The sequence below is a fragment of the Triticum urartu genome, chromosome 3 (genome assembly GCF_003073215.2).
Source record: "Triticum urartu cultivar G1812 chromosome 3, Tu2.1, whole genome shotgun sequence".
Taxonomy (NCBI): domain Eukaryota; kingdom Viridiplantae; phylum Streptophyta; class Magnoliopsida; order Poales; family Poaceae; genus Triticum; species Triticum urartu.
The window spans coordinates 588,437,799-588,458,548 of NC_053024.1; the positions used below are offsets into that span (position 1 = coordinate 588,437,799).

Genomic DNA, 20,750 nt, shown 5'->3' on the forward strand with positions numbered 1-20,750 from the left:
TAAGCGATGAAGATCTCTAATCCTCGTTGAATCGCAGTGCAGACTCGATTCCGTTATCGGTGTCCTTGAGTGTTTCATAACTCAAGGCCCGTGAAAAATTGGAGTCCGTGAGAATATAATACCTGATGAAGAACTCATAAGAGGTTATGCAGTTCCATGATAATCTCGAGATACCAGGGGGGTAATGCTCGACGACAGATCAAAGTAGAGATTGGACTAGGGTATTGCTCTGCAGAAGACAAATGCTTAAACTTGCACGAGAAATGTTATTTAAAGGAGAACATGGTCAGAACCACGATTGCAAAAGACCAGATCCCAGAGATAAGATGAACTTATACCAAGGGAATAATTAATTTAAGAAAAGCTTTAGTGATAAGATCTACATCGGGTCCATGGGCATGAACACAAAGTTCAAGGTCGACTCCCACTTCTCCAATGCATAACCTTTCATTCACTTCTCACTTTCGAAGAAGTTGTAGTGTTGAAATTTTATCTGGCAAAATACCAGAAGTGTATGACTCGTGAAAACTTTCGAGTTCACTCATATTAAGGAAGGCATAGGTTCAACCCATCAGGGTATCGTGGAAATATATACCACAAGCTTCAATAGTAAATACCACCAGCTCGAAAGCTGAGCATGGTTGAGAAAGCAGAGGATACAATTTACCAAAAGGCATTACGTATCTGAGGGAAGGCCCACAAGGTTATTGAGTATGAAGGACGCTGTTGGATAAAACCCAACAAAGGATCTGCTGGTCCATAATGGAGCTGATGTGAGTATCGGCACACGATCAAAGGACAAAACAAAGCAAGGGTTTGAATTACCGAAACAACTGACTAATCCCGAGCTCAAATGCAAAGGGATTATGATTTTTAAATCAAAGGATCATAAGCAAACGCTCTGATTAAGGATGGATAAGTTGAGTAAGCTTAGGGGTAAAATCGACAACAATTTGATTGGTCGAGATCCAGCTCATGTTTAAAATGACGTCTAAGCCGAAAGGATGAATTCTAGGATCCGATTGAGGATTGCGAGCATTCGCAATATTTTGAATCAATGGACTCAAAATGATAGAGACAAAGGCTGCCAATAAGATTACTATACTTATGGGCTTAACCATAATGCAAGCAAGCAAGAATTTCAAGAGCAATAAGCTGCTAAGGATTTTCGGAAGATCAAATATTATTTCGAAGAACTTAGTGAAACACATAAGCAACGGGGAAAGAATGTATATCTAGTAAGTGTGAGGAATTATCCGTAGGGGGTATTCATGTGGCAAGAACTGCAAGGCAGTGGGCATAAAGTATACTCGAAACATTATAGAGAATTTCGGGTTATCTTGTAATAACAAGATCAACTGGGAATAAAAGTAAGAACGACAGGTGTAAGTATTTAACCATAGGGATATTTCGATGGAAGGGAATTGCAAAAGCAACGGGCACAAGGTCTCGAAAGAATATCGGAGAGTATCTTCGAAATCTTCTAGTGCAGCCGGCGATCATCTGGACTGAAGGGGCTCTCCGGGAGAAAGTATTTTCGAGAACCTAAAGTTAGATTTTGCAAAATTCATTTAACCCGAATAGAAGAGAGTTCAGAGTCCCAGAGTAAGGATCGAGGAGTAAAAGATCCTAATACCACCCAGATGGCGACGTGGGCCCGTAAGCCGCACAGCCATGTTAGTAAAAGTTTTTCAATGACTAGACTCGACTTCGGCCAAGGAGTTGGAAAGGGGGATTCCTACAGGCAGTCGGCTCTGATACCAACTTGTGACGCCCCCGATTTAATCGTACACTAATCATACACGCAAACGTGTACGATTAAGATCAGGGACTCACGGGAAGATATCACAACACAACTCTACAAATAAAATAAGTCATACAAGCATCATATTACAAGCCAGGGGCCTCGAGGGCTCGAATACAAGAGCTCGATCATAGACGAGTCAGCGGAAGCAACAATATCTGAGTACAGACATAAGTTAAACAAGTCTGCCTTAAGAAGGCTAGCACAAACTGGGATACAGATCGAAAGAGGCACAGGCCTCCTGCCTGGGATCCTCCTAACTACTACTGGTCGTCGTCAGCGGGCATCACGTAGTAGTAGGCACCTCCGGTGTAGTAGGAGTCGTCGTCGAAGGTGGCGCCTGGCTCCTGGGCTCCAACATCTGGTTGCGACAACCAGGTAGAAGGGATAGGGGAAAAGAGGGAGAAAAGCAACCGTGAGTACTCATCCAAAGTACTCGCAAGCAAGGAGCTACACTACATATGCATGGGTAAATGTGTAAAGGGCATATCGGTGGACTGAACTGCAGAAAGCCAGAATAAGAGGGGATAGCTAATCCTTTCGAAGACTACGCTTCTGGCAGCCTCCGTCTTGCAGCATGTAGAAGAGAGTAGACTGAAGTCCTCCAAGTAGCATCGCATAGCATAATCCTAACCGATGATCCTCCCCTCGTCGCCCTGTGAGAGAGCGACCACGGTTGTATCTGGCACTTGGAAGGGTGTGTTTTATTAAGTATCCGGTTCTAGTTGTCATAAGGTCAAGGTACAACTCCAAGTCGTCCTGTTACCGAAGATCACGGCTATTCGAATAGATTAACTTCCCTGCAGGGGTGCACCACATCCCCAACACGCTCGATCCCATTTGGCCGGACACACTTTCCTGGGTCATGCCCGGCCTCGGAAGATCAACACGTCGCAGCCCCACCTAGGCACAACAGAGAGGTCAGCACGCCGGTCTAAACCTATGCGCACAGGGGTCTGGGCCCATCGCCCTTAGCACACCTGCACGTTGCGTACGCGGCCGAAAGCAGACCTAGCCTAGTGGCGTTCCAGTCCAATCCGGCGCGCACCACTCAGTCGCTGACGTCACGAAGGCTTCGGCTGATACCACGACGCCGGGATACCCATAACTACTCCCGCGTAGATGGTTAGTGCGTATAGACCAAATGGCCAGACTCAGATTAAATATCCAGATCTCGTTAAGCATGTTAAGTATCCGCGAACGTTGACCAGGGCCAGGCCCACCTCTCTCCTAGGTGGTCGGAACCTGCCCTGTCGTCCGCCAAAGTAACAGTCGGGGGCCGTCGGGAACCCAGGCCCACCTCTACCGGGATGGAGCCACCTGCCCCTTCAGCCCCCAGCTCCGAACAGTATCACAGGTAAGTAACTGTGTAAAGTATATTCGTATATGCCCGTGATCACCTCCCGAAGTGATCACGGCCCAGTAGTATAGCATGGCAGACGGACAAGAGTGTAGGGCCACTGATGGAACACTAGCATCCTATACTAAGCATAGAGATTGCAGGTAAAGGTAACAACAGTAGTAGCAAGGACAGGCTATGCATCAGGATAGGATAACGGAAAGCAGTAACATGCTACACTACTCTAATGCAAGCAGTATAGAGAAGAGTAGGCGATATCTGGTGATCAAAGGGGGGGCTTGCCTGGTTGCTCAGACAAGGAGGGGTCGTCAACACCGTAGTCGATCGGGGTACCAGCAGCAGCGTCAGTCTCGTAGTCTACCGGAAAGAAGTAACGGAGGGGGAAACAAAATAAATAACAGAGCAATCAAATGTAACACAAAGCAAGACGCGGCAATACGTTGCTAGGGGTGACCTAACGCAGGGATAGGTGATATCGGCGAAGGGGGGAAACATCCGGGAAAGTATCCCCGGGGTTCCGCGTTTTCGGACAGATGAACCGGAGGTGAAATGTTGCAGGTTCACTATGCTAGGGACGCGTGGCGGACGAACGGGCTGCGTATCCGAATTCGTCTCGTTCTGAGCAACTTTCATGTTGAAAATAATTTAATCCGAGTTACGGATTAAAAGATATGATTTTCTAAAGATTTTATTAATTTCTGAAATTTTAATTATTTAATTAATTCAAAAATAGATTTATGACATCAGCATGATGTCATGCTGACATCAGCAGTCAACAGGGGTTGACTGGGTCAAACTGACGTGGGTCCAGTGGGACCCACCTGTCATACTCTGTTAGGTTAATTAGGGTTTAGTTAAACTAATTACTGTTTAATTAAGCTAACATGTTAATTAGATTAATTAATTAAGGTTAATTTAACTTAATTAATTTAGTTAATTAATTCATTCATTCATTAAATTAATTAATTAATTCATTAAATTAATTTTTATTTTAATTATTGTTTTATTTATTTGTATATACTTTTTTTAACGTTCTGGGGCGGGCCCCCTTTGTCATAGGGCCCTGGGGGCTAACGGGCGTGCGGTTGCCGCGGGTGCGGGCGCTGGGCGTTGGCGCCCGACTGGGCGAGCGCCCAGATCGACAGGCAGGGGGGGCCAGACCGCCGGCGTGGCCACCGGCGCCCACGACGCCGGCCAAGGGAACGGAGGGCGGCGCCACGGGAGGGCGGTGACGGGCGTTCAGCGCGGCAAGGCCTCGCGCGAGAGGAGGAGAGTGGGGCGGTCGGAGCTGGCCGCGGACATGGAGGCGTCGCCGGTGCAGGGGAGGTGCAGGAGCGGGGCAAGGCGAACGGCGCAGCAGCGGATCACGCGAGGCAGGGCACAGCGGCCATGGGGGTGAGGCGGAGGCGGCGTGGGGCGTAGCCGGGCGCGGCCATCGTGCGGTGGATCGGCGCTGGCATGGGGGCGCACCTGGGCGCGGCATGCGTGAGAGGGAAGGAGAGGGGGGGCTCATGCTTACGGTGGGCGTAGGGTCAGGGCAGCGGGGCTCGGGGTGGTCGACGGCGACGATCGGGCGACGAGGAGGCAGACCGTTGAGGTGGTCCGGCGAGGAAGGCCACGGCAGTGGCGTTCCGTGCTGCGACGGCGGTTCGATCCCCCCGATCCAATCGGGGGCGCAGAGGAGGGGAAAGGGGGAGGCTTGCGGAGGGAGGCGAGGCGACGGCAGCAGGGCGGCGCCGGCGACGGGCGCCGTCGTCGAGGTCGCGGGCGGGGCGGGATCGGGGCGATCCCGATTCAGATCGAGGAGGAGCGGGCGACGTGGGGATCGAGCGAGTGGAGGGACGGGGGTGGTTAGGGTTTCGGTCGACGGGGGGTTAAGGGGAGTGGGGTGGGCCGGCCTGGTGGCCCTGTAGCTTGCTGGGCCGAGGCCCAGCTCGGGGGGGGGGGGGCTTTGTCTCTTTTATTTTTTTGTTGTTTATTTTCTCTTTTCTTTTATTTATTCTTTTAGTTCTTATTTGTTTTATTTTAGTTTCCAAAAATACAAAAGTGGCACCTAAAATAGTGTTACAATTCATGCCACTGCCACAAACCGTTTAGCACTGAAATAAAAATAGTTTTAAATTGTTTATTATTTTAAAGCATTTGAATAATTGCTTTGCTGCTGTTTTATACATCTCATATTATTTAAATATTTTATAAAGGTGTGGTTTCTCCACCATAATTATCTATGCAATAATTGGTTCACTCCGAACATTTTAGTTTTAATATTTGAAAACGTTTATTGTTTGCTTGATTTTGAATTAGAATTTGAATCGGTTCCGAACTAACACGAGATTAGCGACAGTAATCAAAGTGACGTGGCATCATTAGCAGAGAATTACTGTAGCTTAAATACCCGGGCGTCACACATGGCCAAAGCCGCGGATGCTCCAGAAGAGAGCACGCATCAAGCAACCAATGAGGGGCTGCTTGACCCTAGGACACGAGATGCGCTTTGGGCGCGGAGAGCAGCGGTCTGAGAACGGGTGTGGCCCCGAAGCTCGGCCACGGTCAGGGGGGATGCCACCGGCCCTCCAAGGAGGGGGGGGAGAGCATCCTCCGACGTGATCGACGGGGCGGGGGGCGCGAGCAAAGCTGCTCGGGCCTCCGCGAGTCTACCGTCGAGGATCTCGCGGGCCCTAATGGCCTCAATCTGGACTAAGGGGGGGGCAACCTCCCCCTTGAAGATGATCGCAGAATCAGTCGCGATCTTTGCAAGGTGACCAAGCAGAACCGACTCGAGAGGAGAGAAGGAACAAGTCGATGCCGAGGGGGGACTGCAGGTGTACCTGGCTCCAGGTTCCGGGCAGCCGCCCGGAGCTCCGCCCGCTCGTGGATGGGCAGCGCCGGGCTACCCTCGGGGCGCGCCGCGTCAAGACGAGCGCTCCGGTGGGAGGCGGTCACCGGAGAGGAGGCAGACCGGCTGCGGCGAGAGTAGGCCGCGGCATGCGGAGGGGGAGGCTGGGCGGCCAAGGGAGTGGTCACCCGGGTCTCCCCGTCCGCGCCGAGGTCTGCCGTGGGAGGGAGCAGGAGCGCTGGCCTAGCACAGCCAGGGAGCGTCGGAGTCGGAGTCGGAGTCGGGCTTGGCGGCGGTGGAGCAAGGGAGTTGACGAGCGGAGCCCGGTCCACGAGAGGAACCGGGGGCGGTGGGGGGCCACGACCGGAGGAAGCAGGGCGCCCGGGGGAGGCGGAATGGCGACAACCGGGGCCGCCGGTGGCGGGTCGCAGAGGGAGCCCGACGGGACGGCGGCGAGCACGGCGCCAGGGGAGGGAGCCGGGGATGTCACCTTCTCCTCGGCGATCGGAGAGGGCGGGTCAGGGACCAGCGACGGTGCCGTGGGGAGCGCCGTCTCCAGGGATGGCCCGACGGGGGCAGGGGAAGACCACGCTGTTGGTATTTACGTGGCTTCTAACTGAATCTTTATTTTATTAATGAGACATGTATTATCATGAAAAGAAAAATCTACTCCCTCCATTTATAAATATTTGTCTTTTTAGAGATTTCAAATGGTCTATCATATATGGATGTATATAGACATATTTTAGAATGTTGATTCATTTATTTTTACATCGTATGTAATTATTTGTTAAAATCTCTTAAAAGACAGATATTTAGGAAGGAAGTAGTTGCTTGCTACATCTATGCATCTCGGACGACTTAGAATCAATGCGTGATTCATGCGTAAAGCTTTGGCACGGCACCGTACAGACGGGTCGATGACACACGACACGTGTTGAAAAAATAATTGGAAACCTAGCTAGTAGATCCATCGATCGATCGCCATCGACTAATCAAAATCACGCAGGCCGGGGGGCAACACGCTTGCGTGCTCCCTTACTGTTACTACTACATGTTTAATTACTCTGGTATACGTCATTGTTTAATACTTGCACAACTAATGTTCAGTTGTGCTAACAAAGAAGCAAGACTACCGGTCCACGTTGCGATGATTATTGTGGTCTTCTACCTGTTGACGCAATTCACATCTTTCCGGTGAGATGTGAGAGATGATGCGACGGACGGGAAGCTGGTTCCCAGAAACACGGGTACGGTGAGTCCGTGACAGACGGTGCCGCACAATGCATGTGTCAATTTGTACATGGCCGTAGCGTAAACGCCCAGCTACTCGCTGCGGACGTACGATCGAGCGCGCGCCACATTAATCTCACAACCTAACTAAGAAGACTGCGTGGGAATTGACGGCATCCACAACTAGTATGATGCGTATTACTACTAGTACGATGGAGCATCAATGAATTAACCACCATTTTGATGTACCACGTACGTGGCCACCGATGAGAATGTATGAGGCAGTACAGTAGGCAGCAAGTTGTTGCCGGCAAGCAACGTGCACCTGCAATTGATTCTTGCATGGAACATATCCATCTTGCCAGTGTGATCACTCCTGCTCTGCTCGCCACCTCTATATAACAACCAGCTGATCGCCATGGCTACCACCACCACACCACACCCAGCCATCTCACAACATAAGCCAGCTAGCATACACTCCAGACTGTTCAATCATCAATGGCGAGAGCGATCGTGCTTGCGGCCACCATGGCCGCGGCCGCGCTGTTCATGCTGCTAGCCCATGCGCCGGCGCCGGCGAGCGCCATGGACTTCGGCGAACACGACCTGGCGTCGGAGGACTCCCTTTGGGCGCTGTACGAGCGCTGGCGGGAGCGGCACACGGTGGCGCGCGACCTCGGCGAGAAGGCCCGCCGCTTCAACGTCTTCAGGGAGAACGTCCGCCTCATCCACGAGTTCAACCGCGGCGACGCCCCCTACAAGCTCCGCCTCAACCGCTTCGGCGACATGACCGCCGACGAGTTCCGCCGCGCCTACGCCTCCTCCCGCGTCTCCCACCACCGCATGTTCAGCCCTAAGGAGGGTGGCGGCGGCTTCATGCACGGGAGCGCTCGGGACGTGCCGCCTTCGGTGGACTGGCGGCAGAAGGGCGCGGTGACCGCCGTCAAGGACCAGGGACAGTGCGGCAGCTGCTGGGCTTTCTCGACGATCGCGGCCGTGGAGGGCGTCAACGCGATCCGCACCAAGAACCTCACGTCTCTGTCCGAGCAGCAGCTCGTGGACTGCGACACCAAGTCCAACGCCGGCTGCAACGGCGGCCTCATGGACTACGCCTTCCAGTACATCGCCAAGCACGGCGGGGTGGCCGCCGAGGACGCGTACCCCTACAAGGCCCGGCAGGCCTCCTCCTGCAACAAGAAGCCGTCTGCCGTGGTCACCATCGACGGGTACGAGGACGTTCCGGCCAACGACGAAGCGGCGCTGAAGAAGGCGGTGGCCGCGCAGCCGGTGGCTGTGGCCATCGAGGCTAGCGGGTCGCACTTCCAGTTCTACTCGGAGGGGGTGTTCGCGGGCAAGTGCGGGACCGAGCTGGACCATGGCGTGACGGCGGTGGGGTACGGCGCCACCGTGGACGGCACCAAGTACTGGATTGTGAAGAACTCGTGGGGGCCGGAGTGGGGCGAGAAGGGGTACATCCGCATGAAGCGCGATGTGAAAGACAAGGAGGGGCTCTGCGGCATCGCCATGGAGGCGTCCTACCCCGTCAAGACCTCAGCCAACCCAAAGCATGCCGATGCCCATGACGAGCTCTGAATTTCTCGTCGATTATCTAACAAATTATTGGCCCCAATATGCATGATCAGGGCATTAATTATCGCTAGGAAAAAAATAAGCAGTCAATCGTTATGTACCCATCACATACCATGCACTACTATTTAATTGTTTGTATCTAAACAGTTTACTATCTCTAATTTATGCTCTCTCTGAAAAAAGAACTTCATAGATGTGCAAAACTTCGGGGGGGCAGGCCCCCCCCTCCTTCCCCGAGTTGCACTAACCTTTGTCGGTGTTTCCTTTGGTCCGGTTCAGATAAGACTATCGGTACAAAGTGCCACTACAACATGGTACAAAATAGAAGGCACTAAAAATGCTTTTAAATGGTGAAATAATACCTCTGGAGAAGTAAGGAGGCGTCTGAAGAAAACGCATGATCACCAAGGCAAAGGTCTACATAAAAGGAACAAGTCGGTGGGTCTTGGTCTTGATGATGCCCGATGGACTCTGCTGGACCTACACCTACCAGCAATCCATCTGTGCAGTCATTTCTTCTGAAGTTTCTTAAGCTAACCCCTTGTCACCAGCTAAGAGCGAAATGTCTTCTGAACTTGTCATTCCTTCTGAAACGTTGTTGATGTTTGCTGCTTTTAAGTACGTCTAACTCTTGTTCCATAAGCAACATGGGACTAAAATGGTTGGAGTTTGACCAACCTCGCATGACGTGACGGGACCGAGCTGGACCATGGCGTGACGGCGGTGGGATACGACACCACCGTGGATGGCACCAAGTATTGGATCGTGAAGAACTCGTGGGGGCCGGAGTGGGGTGAGAAGGGGTACATCCGCATGAAGCGTGATGTGAAAGACAAGGAGGGGCTTTGCGGCATCGCCATGGAGGCGTCCTGGCCCGTCAAGACCTTAGCCAACCCGAAGCATGCCAGTGCCAATGACGAGCTCTGAATCTCTCATCGATTGTCTAGCAAATTATTGGCCCCAATATGCATGATCAGGGCATTATCGCTATGGAAAATAATAAGTAGTCAATCGTTATGCACCCATCACATATAGTGCACTACTACTTAATTGTTTGTATCTAAACAGTTCACCATCTCTTATCTATGCTCTCCCTGAAAGAAAACTTCATACACAGGGAGGGCCATGCCCCCCCCCCCAAGTGTGGTGGACTTGGGGTGCTTAAAACGGACAAGTTTGCGCAGACATTAAGACTTCGTTGGCCTTGGTATGAGTGGAAAGAACCAACCAAATTGTGGGTGGGGTTAGAAAACCCATGTGATGAAGAGGATCTTGATTTTTCTATGCTTCCACCACCATCATGGTTGAAGACGGGGCAGAAACACCCTTTTGGGGCTCCCCCTGGCAGCTTGGATGAAAGCCTAAGGACACCGCCCCTCTAATTTTTGAGGCCTCGACGAGAAAATGTTTGGAAGGTACGTGAGGCCCTTAAGGACAACACTTGGATTTCGAAGATCAATCCCTCCATAGTTGTCACCGCTGACCACATCCAGGAGTTCTTCACTCTTTGGATGCTCGTTCATGACTTCCAGCTAGATGTGCACACTGAGGATGAAATAGTGTGGAAGCACTCCAACATTGATGTTTACTCGGCAGCCACAGTATACAAGGCCCAATTCTTGGGCATGGTCATATCTCCTTTGGACCGCATGATTTGGAAGGCTTGGGCACCTCCAAAAGTCAAGTTCTTTGCTTGGTTGCCTTGCCTTTGCAAGACCGGATTTGGATCGCCGATAGGTTGGAAAAGAGGGGTTGAAAAAATTGTGGTCTTCGCCCCTTTGCAAGAGGATGCAAGAATCTAGGGCACACCTTTTCTACAAATGCTGATACACCCTGAGGCTTTGCAAATTTGTGATCGAAAATCTTGGGCTGTCACAGATGGATACTTCCGCATGGCATCTTGAGAAATTCGTCAAAAATTAGTAGTCAAAGAGTTAAGCACGAACAACCATAATAGAAAGGCCTTGGCCTCCCTCACCATGCTCGTCTCTTGGACTCTTATAGAATGAAAGAAACTCTCGTATTTTCTGCTACAAGAGTGCTCCACCATCAATCTTGCGCAACATCATCTTGAACGAGGCAGAGTTATGGTCCATCATATCATAGGGAAAAAAACCTAGGAAAAATTGTATCACGAGAGTAATTTTCATGTGGCGTTTATGGGATATTTGTAGAACTCTTCTTTCCTTAATTAAGGACCATGATAAGTGTCACACATGTGGGTTGAAGGAGCTCAGGCCACACGGCCTTCTAGCCACCCATTGTGACACGTCAGTCTTTTTATTTTTTTTGGCATGCGTGCAAACAGGTAAGACAACAAATGATGTCAGCAGGGATCTTTTGGGATTTTCAAACTTTCAAATGTTTTATCTCTTAAATGACAAATCCGATTGAAAATCCATTTTCACCACTAAATCCGTCGCGACGAGAACTTCAAAATCAAATCCATATCGATATGTTTCGACAAAAAAATTTGGCGGTCCAAAGTTGCCATGTCTATTGCATATAAATTGCAATGGTGTTTACACTGAAATTGCCATGATATCTTTCAACTACTTTTTCTTCTACGTTTAAAGGAAATTTTGACATGTTAAAAAAAGAAATTAAGAAACTAAACTTGTCATGGTGAATTACTAAAATTTGCCATGATCCATGAAATAATTTTGACATGGTTCATAATTAGAAAGAAATCCGTCGTCCGTTATTTTTAAAATGCATGGTCAATGGCTCAAATTTGCCATGAACTAGAAACTTAAATTGCCATGGTGAATTACTTAAATTTGTCATGATACATGCACAAAAATTTGCCATGGTTCATACAAAAAATAATTTCCATGGTCAAAATACTAAAATTACCATCATGAATTACTAAAAGTTGTCATGATCCATGAGTTAAATTTGTCGTGGTTAATTACTAAAATTGCCATGATCAATTAATAAAACTTGCTGTGAAAAGTAGTTGAAATACAATAGTAGTTTTAAATCTAGAAGAAAAAAAATAAATAGGACATATCATTGCAACTTTAGTGTAAACACTATGGCAACTTCAGTGTAAAATCATGGCAACTTTTGGCCCAAGAAAAAGTCATCGAAACATATTAATATTGTATTTAGTTTTGAAGATCTCGTCTAGACGGATTTAATGTTGAAAATGGATTTTAATCGGATTTTTTATTTAAGAGATAAAATATTTGTAAGTCTGAAAAACCAAAAAGATTTCGCTGATGTCATTTGTTAATGTGGTAAAATGGATAGCAATGATGACGTTTGAATCATATTGCTTTGTGCCACACATGTGGCCCTTATCATTTGGGCTAATTAATATACGAGGCAAATATTTTCTGTCCATTTAAAAAAGAAAAAAAAAAGAATATTCGATGACATGCTAGATAGTCATGAGTTAAGCTCCCACAAAATGCTGGCATGTGGTGGCCCAAGGCTTTGGGCAACTTTGATGGCCCCACATGTAAGTGGGTGTCTCATAGGTGCAGCGTTTTAGGCCCACTAGCAGCCAATTCTGCTAGTCGTAACCCAGTCTCATCTTTTTGCACCTTTTCTTCCGTTGTGTTCCTACTCAATCTGCTTTAGAGCATCTATAGCTGAACCTGGCAAATTCGACCACTTAAACGTCTACGGACGCATGGGACGTGATCGTAGACAACGATGGACGGCCCCTCAAATATCCTATTGAACAATCACACTCCTTAACCCTCAAGCTCATGTACGTTGATCATATAGTGCAAATTTATCACAATTAAGTCCATACAAAACGAGCCAAAAGCTAGCCAAATTTAGTGGTCTATATCCGCAACACTATTAAGGACCGTTCATCTGCGCGGCAAAGCGCGCCTTTCCATCTACTAGTATTCCCGAGGAATATGATACCCGTCTCTCGTCGGCTCATCTGTTGAGTTCGTGCGCGGAGCATCTCATCTGACGGAAAGCGAAGATGTAGCGAAATGCGTCCCCATCTCTCTCACTTCACCAGGAAGCTGAGTATATGTCATTTGCCTATATATGAAGCACAGTTCTTTCTCCACTTCGCTGCATCCGAAGTTTGTCCTTCGTACAGCAGTGATGCAGATGAACAACAAGGAGCCGGCCGCCGACGGCAAGTCGCCGACTACCATCTGTAGCAGGCTTCAGAGAGCCTTCCACGCCCGGCCGGTCTTCGGGCCTCTTCGCCGCCTCACGGGCCAACCCCACGACGGCGGAGCTGCCGCTACCGGCGTACCGGGGGGAGCGCCTGCCGCGACGCACGGTGCTGCACCGCCACCGGTTGTATTGCCGGCACGTGCACCGGCGCCGTCTCCAGTAGGCAAAGCTCCCGCACCTAAGGCGGCACCGGCGATCGTGCCAGCGGCGCCCCAGAAACCGGCTGCTGCCAAGGGAGGTGGCAAGCCTGGGCAGGTCCTCGGGAGCACTTCTACCGTCGCGGCAACCACGAGCAAGGTTCCCGAGAAGGCGGCAGGGGGGATCCCAGTTCCGGTGCCACCGCCGGCGGTCATGGCTGGAAGGCCGGCAGCGGACGCGAAGGCTGGGGACAACAAGGCGCAGCAGACAAAGGGGAAGATCAGGGTGAGCTCCAGGGTCCGCAAGGCCTTAGCCTCATCCAAGTAGAGGGATGATCAACTGAATCGCCAGGGTGCGCGCCAAGAACGGAGCTAGCTGAATTACGCATCTCCAAAGCCATTCTCTGTTACCAGTGTACTGTTTTTTATTTACCGATTTTGAGCTAGGCTCTCCGTTCTGCTGTAACTTCAGATTTTCTTCTTGTTGATGGATTATCACTTGGGGGATCACCAGGAGGGAAAGTCACAGAAACTGGGCCGGATTGTACCAGCAATAATATTCTTGGCTCGAGTTCTTTGATGCTACACATCATATAAAAAAAGCTTTGTCTAAAAAATCACATAAAAAAGCTCACTCGAGAACGAATAGCGGATATATTTATTATGACTTTATTATACCATCCTTCGCCGAACTGCAATGTCCTCCAAATTGACGCAGCTCTTGGAGGCTTAAGGGTGTTGGTTCTGAACTTTTGATAGGTTTGTTCTGAACTTCTGATATGCCAAACAAGTCAGAACTTCTGATAGGTGATCAGCATTACAACTTCTCGATTCGCTGAATGATCAGGTCTCTCTCCTCGTCAAGTTCATCTTCACCTGTAAAATGGAACAAAAAAACTTACATATGCGGGTTTTTGTGGTGGTTGACATCATGGCTTCAAGTCTAAACTCAGAACAACCAGAAGCGGGTTTCCTGACTACTCCATCCTTCTTTTGCACTTTTAAGCTGGTCTGTAATGGGCTCTAAGATGGAAACTTCACAGCACTACCTTTACTTGCAGGAAGATCGTGGAGTAGTTTCAACAATTCTTTGCGATTGTCTCGTAAAGCTTCAATAATACCAGGAGGCTTGTTTGGATTGGCAACGAACACCTAATTCCACACAGGGAAATGGACCAACAAAAATTGTTACAAGGAATTTGTTTGACGGGGAAATACAGTGTACGTGCACTTGAAGATGGTACCTTAAAAACGTGGAAGGCACATATTTTGATATTTTTGCTTGAATCCTACAAAGGATGCCGGTTAGTAGTAACACTCCTACAAATAGATAGGATCTGTACATACATAATATTTAATAATATTTGTGCAGAAATGGAGAATCTTTCATGCAAAAAATCAATGTTAAGAAAGTTTGCAAGCTTTTATTTCTCATAAATGAAGCCTTTCAAATGTATATTCACGTCTGAACTTCCAGACAACTGCTGGAACATTTGGCTAAGAGATAAGAATGTTCAAGACAGTATTTTTTTTTCTTTTGACAGAACCTCGTCAAGAGGGCTGGGAGCTCTTGCACACTCATATAGAAGACAGGCCCAGTTTAAAAGAGTAATATAATGCTTGAGTTTTCACAATGATGGGCCTTCACTTAGCAGCCTATAAACACTTAGTCAAGCAGTTACTCTATGTAGTCTAACCTAGTACGTAGCTACCAAAAAAGCTTGTACATATGCCTCCCTTACTGTTTTACGCTCAAAATGTATAGTTTTCTACAGGTTAGAAGTCATTTATGCGCATTTTCGAGCATTCTACACTACTAGGTCCTGGAGTTCTTCACCTGATCAAGCAGAACCTTCGCCTTCTCCAGCCCACTACCTCTGTTCATTGGCTATCTGACTGTGAGAATGAACCACCCCTAGGTCTGATTAGTGTATGTTTACTTATACTTCAGGGACCAGGGTGCGTTGTGGGCGGCCATTGGCCTTTCGCTTTGTAATGCTAACTCTGTAAAACTCTTTTTATTTTAAATATAGGCAGATCACTAACAGTTCCTCATTAAAAAACCGCTGACTACCTTTTACGTCTTAAGTTCAAGGTGGAATAACAACTACTGAAATGGAATCTAAATAATATTACAATCTATTAATTTGACCTTAAAAAACAATCTATTAATTTCCATAATATCCATAGAAAAATCATATTAGTGAGGCTTTTAAATACGAACTTAACAAGAAACAGAGTAATGAATAACCAAAATAGGCTATCTCATTGTCACGTAATTCCCAGATGAACAGTAAAATGTATACTATAACTGATACCTTCAGTAGACCAATCATAATATTTAGGAAACGAACTTCCTGAATGTATCGCTTCATTATTTTAGAGTTTGAAGGCTCCAATAGAAATTCTGAAAGGAACTGAAAATACAGACACCAATATCAGTTTCTTTTCCATGTGAATGAGATGATTAGCTAGAGCATCAAGTCTGACCTTCACCGACTGACGCCTTGTTACATAATTAGCTGATGTTAAGATCCTTGTGTAGCGTTCAAAGAACTGAACAAAATATTTTACAGTGTTAGTGACAACAGGAATGGAACTATCCACTATGTTATGTTAGACTGTTAGTGATCTGGTTGGCGGAGTCAAGTATTTATGTAGGCATTAGGGCAAGCAACAATGAAAGTGCAAATCTGTAAGTGTATCAGAAAATCAGAAGGCAGAGTCAGAGAGGTAATAATCCGACAATGATGGCATACAAAAATATGAACTCAAAAATAAGAAATGTTATTTCATTTTGATTGCATGAATGCAGATTTTTTTCAGCAAAAGAGAGTGACCTGCTCGTAGTGGGAGCTCAAGTACACGGACACAACACTTTCATGTTTGGTAAGCAAATCCTGCAAACATCTTGTCAAGAACGACCATTCAATATTTGATAAAGAGTAAATTTACATAAAGATAAATCTGAAAATATGGATTTACCTTGAAGGTGTATAGAGCATCAGAGGCAATGTCGAAGTTCGGCAGCTCAACATACTCGAAAAACAGCTCAAAGCTATTGGATTCCAATATATATCTGAAAGGGCGCTACAAAATCATATATGTGCAAAATTGAATTAACTAGTTATCAAACTATTTTATATTTCAGAATATGTTGTGCTTATGGTTAATAACCACCTCATCCCAGATCCGGGCCCTTTTGGGCCCGATCTGGGTCAGGGCGGGTTGGTCTGGCCTCCGACGGGCCTCCTCCGGCTGGGCTGGCGGGATGCGGTCGTTGGGATCGGCGGCTCTGCGCTGCGTCGGCTGCAGCGCAGCGGCAGGAGCTTAACTGGCCTGATCTGGGCCCGGCTGGGCAGGGGGTCCAGCATGCTCCCGCGCCTGCGTCCGGTCTGCTACGGCTTGTGCCAGTGGAGGTTGTCCCCTCCCACGTGGCTGTGGTGCTCCCGGTCCCAATCGGCGGTGGTCTCGCTTGGTTCGGCCGGCCTCGCAGCGTCTGCGGTGGAGAGACGACGGTGGTGTCCTCGTGACTGGTGGCGCAGGTTGGTGGGCGGTTGGCATGGTGGAGCCGCCGGTTAGTCCTGGGTTGTGGGTATGAAGGGCAGGGCAAAATCCCTCTCGGGTCCGCCCGGCACCGGCGCGGTGACGCCTGTGGGCGCCATCAACCTTCTTGAAGGGCGTCGGGAGTACCTCTCGCCCGCTTCCCTCCGTGTACCGGGAGAAATCCTAGGATTCGTCCGGGCAGCAGCGGCGTCGTCGTCGCAGTCCTTCTTGAGGGTGTTGCTTGGTTCACGGCGACTCGATGGCATTGGAGCGTGGTGGATGTTTCCGGTGGGCGCAGCGGTTGCGGGATGCCTCAGCTTTCGTTCATCCGGTGCTGCCGGCATTTCTTTCTCTTGATTTTTTCTTGTTTTTCTTTTGGGCATGATTGTGCTATTTGCCCCAGCGTCGAACTTCTGGATGTATCGGGTGGTTGCTATATTAATATAGCGGGGCGAAAGCCTATTTCGGTAACAAAATGATTCACCGACGATACTTTTGTGGTAAGGTGAATGTGAGAGACAAAGCTGTTTCAAAGGCTAAGTGGATAACAGCACAATAATTGTGGTGAAGAAAGAAGGACATGTCTGGTAGATATTAAATTTGAATCGGTAAATTTAAAGTATTTTACATTTTATTTCAGAAGAAAGGTGCAATAATGCATCTAAGGCAAACAGCTTTATGGTTGTTCAACCTTGTTTTCATAGTAAATGCTATTGAAGGCAATCAATTCTTTTCACATATTCGTGCATAGCCAAAGATTCCTAGCATGGGAAAATTAAAACGCATCAACTTGTTCTTCATGTTATATTATTTTGTACGCGTACATCTTGTGCTACATTTAGCTCAGCACAGATTTACCAAGAAAAAGTTAGGTGCATATATTATAGTAGTCCCAAACAAAATAATGTCCCAAGTAGATGAAGAGTTTGAAGCCTTACTTTGCAAGGGTTGGATGTTTTATGCATTCTCTCACCATAATCCCACAGTTCAGTGCAAGGTCCGACTTCTTGTAACTGTTGCAAGAGTTTACCAATCAGGCTTACAAAGATACGGTATACCAAGGAACAGCAACTATTATTAGAAAGCTGTTGCAGAAGATTTAAATCATGGACTGCAAGGCTTCAAGTGCAAGACCCTTTGGTAAGTGCCAATTACAGAAGTCCATATTAATGATACGGAAAATCAGGTAAATTAAATAATTTTAAGGAAAAGCAATTTGATATACATGCAAACAGAGGATATCTTGTAAACTATCTCTGCATTCATTTTCACTGTTCCAACTGGAATTAACTGGAGAAGTAGATGACTTGCCAAACAACTAGGAAATCTAAAAGCTCCACGTGATCTTCAATATACTTCACACAGCAATAATTCTCATCAACTTTCTGCCCAAGCAAAATGCACCAGCAAATAACCAAATCTTTTCTTACCTGCAATTCAGAGCTGGCGAGTTCAGTACCTGAGTAATACTCGCTCCACCCCATCTAGATACATCCGTTTGAGCGTCAATTAATATGGGACGGAGGCAGTAATAGATTAAAAAAAAGAGATAAACACATTTAGTTGATAAGCGACATACTCCCCAACCCAAGGAAGGTAGATTCTGAACAAAGAGGGAAAGCACGCCCTCCTTGCAAATTTCAAGTGCTATTTGCAGGACTTGCTCTTGATTTGCTCCTGCTTCTCCATCACCAGAGAGCACTTGCCGCAACGAGGAGATGTTTTTCTCAACCTCTTCGAGAGCCTAAGAAGATACACAAATTAGGAGTCATTTGTACATCACAACTGCGTTGGACGACTTACCAGAAATATATATGACTTCTTCTCTACAACATGACCAAATTGCAAACATCATCATCATGCATTATTTTGATCTAGATTCTAGAGCTTGCAGCTTTCCAGGGCAGTGAAGAATACAAACTGAGAGAAGAAACAATATGATCATGCACACAGAATCACACAAACCCCTGAAGACTCACCCTGAAACAGGCTTTTCCTACCGATCGACCAATTTCAGCAATTTATGCAAACCTTCTTTTGATCGTAACATTTTACTCTCAGTTGTGTGATCCAAGAATAACTGGAGCAGGCACGGACGAATGGACTCCAGCCTCATCTTCTAGCATAGGATGGGTGATCGAGATTATAAGAGGCAGCGGAGATGGGAAAGGCGATTATTACCCTGTCGCCGGTCTTGGTGGGGAGGGCGAGGAAGGAGTCCTTGATGGAGAGGACCACCCCGGCCGTCGACGCCATCCGGAAGAGGAATGACAGCTCTGTCGCTCTGTCGTCGCCTCGCCGGCACCGGAACGGAATGACGCTGTATCTGTCGCGGGATCGGGCGGTTGCGGTGGCCCGCCCTTGCAGCGTCTAGCTTTTGCGTTTTAAACCTCTCTTTTTTTTTTGCGAATACACTCTTTCTTTCTTATACACTTCCTATGTTTATTTTAAGGGCTAAAAGCGGAGTCGATCATGTAAATAGGGCTGAAAGTGGAGTGGATCTTCTAAACACGGCTGACAGTGGAGTTGATCCGTCTTTTTCTCTTGAAAACCGTGGAGTTGTTTTGTTTTCCTTTTTTTAAAGAAATTCCTGATCTATTCTTCAATCATGGCACTACAACGAACACTAGAAATAATAAAAATTACATCCAGATCTGTAGACCATCTAGCGACGACTACAAGCATTAAAACGAGTCGAAGGCGCGTCACCATCATCACCCCTCTCTCGCCGGAGCCGGGCAAAACTTGTTGTAGTAGACAGTCGGGAATTTGTTGTGTTAAGGCCGCACATGACCAGCGCAGCAGAACAGCAACCATCGCTGATGAAGAGTAGCGTTGTAACATCCCAAATTTACAATTTGAAATGTTATACACTAGATCATCATGCATATCATATTTTCTTGCATTTTGATTGATCCTAGAAATTTCACGCAACTCAAGGACCTTCGGAGAGAGTTGGGGATTTCGTTATTTTCATATTTGAGAGTTTTCTCGAATTTGAAAAGAGGATCATTTGATTTATTTATTTCATCTTTAATTATTTTCCGATATCAAAAATGAGAGAGGGAATAATATGACTTTCCCAAATTTAGGAAAAATGAAGATTTAATAAATAGATCAATTTTGTTTGTCGGAGTTTTGTTTGCTTTTTATTTGGATAGGGGAAAATGCGCGTTTTCAAAAATTGCATTTTAGGTCCGGAGAAAAATTCATTTTGTTCGACTCATTTTTAGGAGTCGGAGAAAATTTACTTTAGAATTTTTGGAGCCTGTTTAGATTTTCTTTTCTGTGTTTTTCTGCGCGCGAAACCGTTTAAAAAAAGGAACTCCAGCAGGCCAGCCGGGCCAAGGCCCAGCCAGCCGGCCAGGCCCCAGCCTCCCCGTCGCGCGCGCCAGCGCTAGGCAGGCGCCAGCCGCCGCCTCCACTACCGATTCCCAGGAGGAATCCGTCTAGGCCGAATCCTAGTAGGATTCTTAGCCTCCTTTCCTTTGTTTCGTTTTCCTTTTTCCTTTCTATTTCTTGTCCCCTACCCCAAGTCTCTTCTCCCCTCTCCAATATAAATACCCCAACACCCCCCCTCTAAACCCATCAAATCAAACCCCAAACCCCCAAGCCCCAAGCCGCGCCCCACCCCGCGCCCTACACCGCCGCCGCGCCACCGCACACCCGCGCCGCCGCACCTTGCCCACGCCGCCGCCGCCCTACGCCACGCCGCCAGAGCCCCTCGCCGGAGACCTCGCCGGAGGTTGCCCGCGTCTCTTTTCCTCGGATCGTTTTCTTCTAATCGTTCCGATTCTTTTCTTCTCCTCTGATTCGTTTTCTAGATCGGTTTTTCGTTTCGGTTTTCTTCTCCGAAACCCTAGATCGGATTCATTTTCTTTTCCGATTTAGTTGCCTTTGGACCGTTCGCCGGACCGTTCGTCCTAACGAACGTGATCACCGGATTCTTCTAGGTTAACGAACGTCCGTTCGTATAACCGTTCTTCTTTTTCTTCTCGTTGGATTTATTCCGCGATCGCGATCTCAGATCCGATCTTCGTTCTAGTTTATCTTCTCGCTCGTTTATCGGAATCAGGCGATTCAAGCGCC

The 20,750-nt window shown here is 47.7% G+C and overlaps 3 protein-coding genes across 3 annotated transcripts; 2 read left to right on the forward strand and 1 right to left on the reverse strand.

The window, feature by feature from the left end:
- Positions 1-7,660: 7,660 nt before the first annotated feature.
- LOC125545170 (thiol protease SEN102-like) lies at positions 7,661-8,984 on the forward strand. The gene has a single exon (XM_048709045.1). It carries the CDS (start codon positions 7,732-7,734, stop codon positions 8,824-8,826), a length of 1,095 nt encoding a protein of 364 aa, XP_048565002.1. The 5' UTR covers positions 7,661-7,731; the 3' UTR covers positions 8,827-8,984.
- A 3,864-nt stretch (positions 8,985-12,848) lies between these two features.
- On the forward strand, positions 12,849-13,625 carry LOC125545171 (skin secretory protein xP2-like). The gene has a single exon (XM_048709046.1). The coding sequence runs from the start codon at positions 12,901-12,903 to the stop codon at positions 13,441-13,443; it is 543 nt and encodes a 180-aa protein (XP_048565003.1). The 5' UTR covers positions 12,849-12,900; the 3' UTR covers positions 13,444-13,625.
- A 201-nt stretch (positions 13,626-13,826) lies between these two features.
- Positions 13,827-19,003, reverse strand: LOC125545172 (degreening-related gene dee76 protein-like). Its single transcript, XM_048709047.1, has 11 exons — positions 18,843-19,003; positions 18,241-18,405; positions 17,973-18,091; positions 17,600-17,674; positions 16,101-16,194; positions 15,956-16,015; positions 15,606-15,671; positions 15,434-15,532; positions 14,360-14,404; positions 14,165-14,267; positions 13,827-13,991 (listed from the first exon to the last, which is right to left on the reverse strand). Exons 1-11 carry the CDS (start codon positions 18,915-18,917, stop codon positions 13,933-13,935), a joined length of 960 nt encoding a protein of 319 aa, XP_048565004.1. The 5' UTR covers positions 18,918-19,003; the 3' UTR covers positions 13,827-13,932.
- Between the last annotated feature and the right edge of the window lie 1,747 nt (positions 19,004-20,750).

Bases quoted from the DNA above. Each gene is read 5' to 3' on its own strand.
- LOC125545171 (XM_048709046.1), top strand. From the start codon at position 12,901: ATGCAGATGAACAACAAGGAGCCGGCCGCCGACGGCAAGTCGCCGACT.
- LOC125545172 (XM_048709047.1), bottom strand. From the start codon at position 18,917: ATGGCGTCGACGGCCGGGGTGGTCCTCTCCATCAAGGACTCCTTCCTC. The intron at 16,195-17,599 runs GTAAGGCTTCAA...GCGCCCTTTCAG, and splicing joins AAACATCCAACCCTTGCAAA to ATATATATTGGAATCCAATA. The intron at 14,268-14,359 runs GTACCATCTTCA...GTGTGGAATTAG, and splicing joins GTGCCTTCCACGTTTTTAAG to GTGTTCGTTGCCAATCCAAA.
- LOC125545170 (XM_048709045.1), top strand. From the start codon at position 7,732: ATGGCGAGAGCGATCGTGCTTGCGGCCACCATGGCCGCGGCCGCGCTG.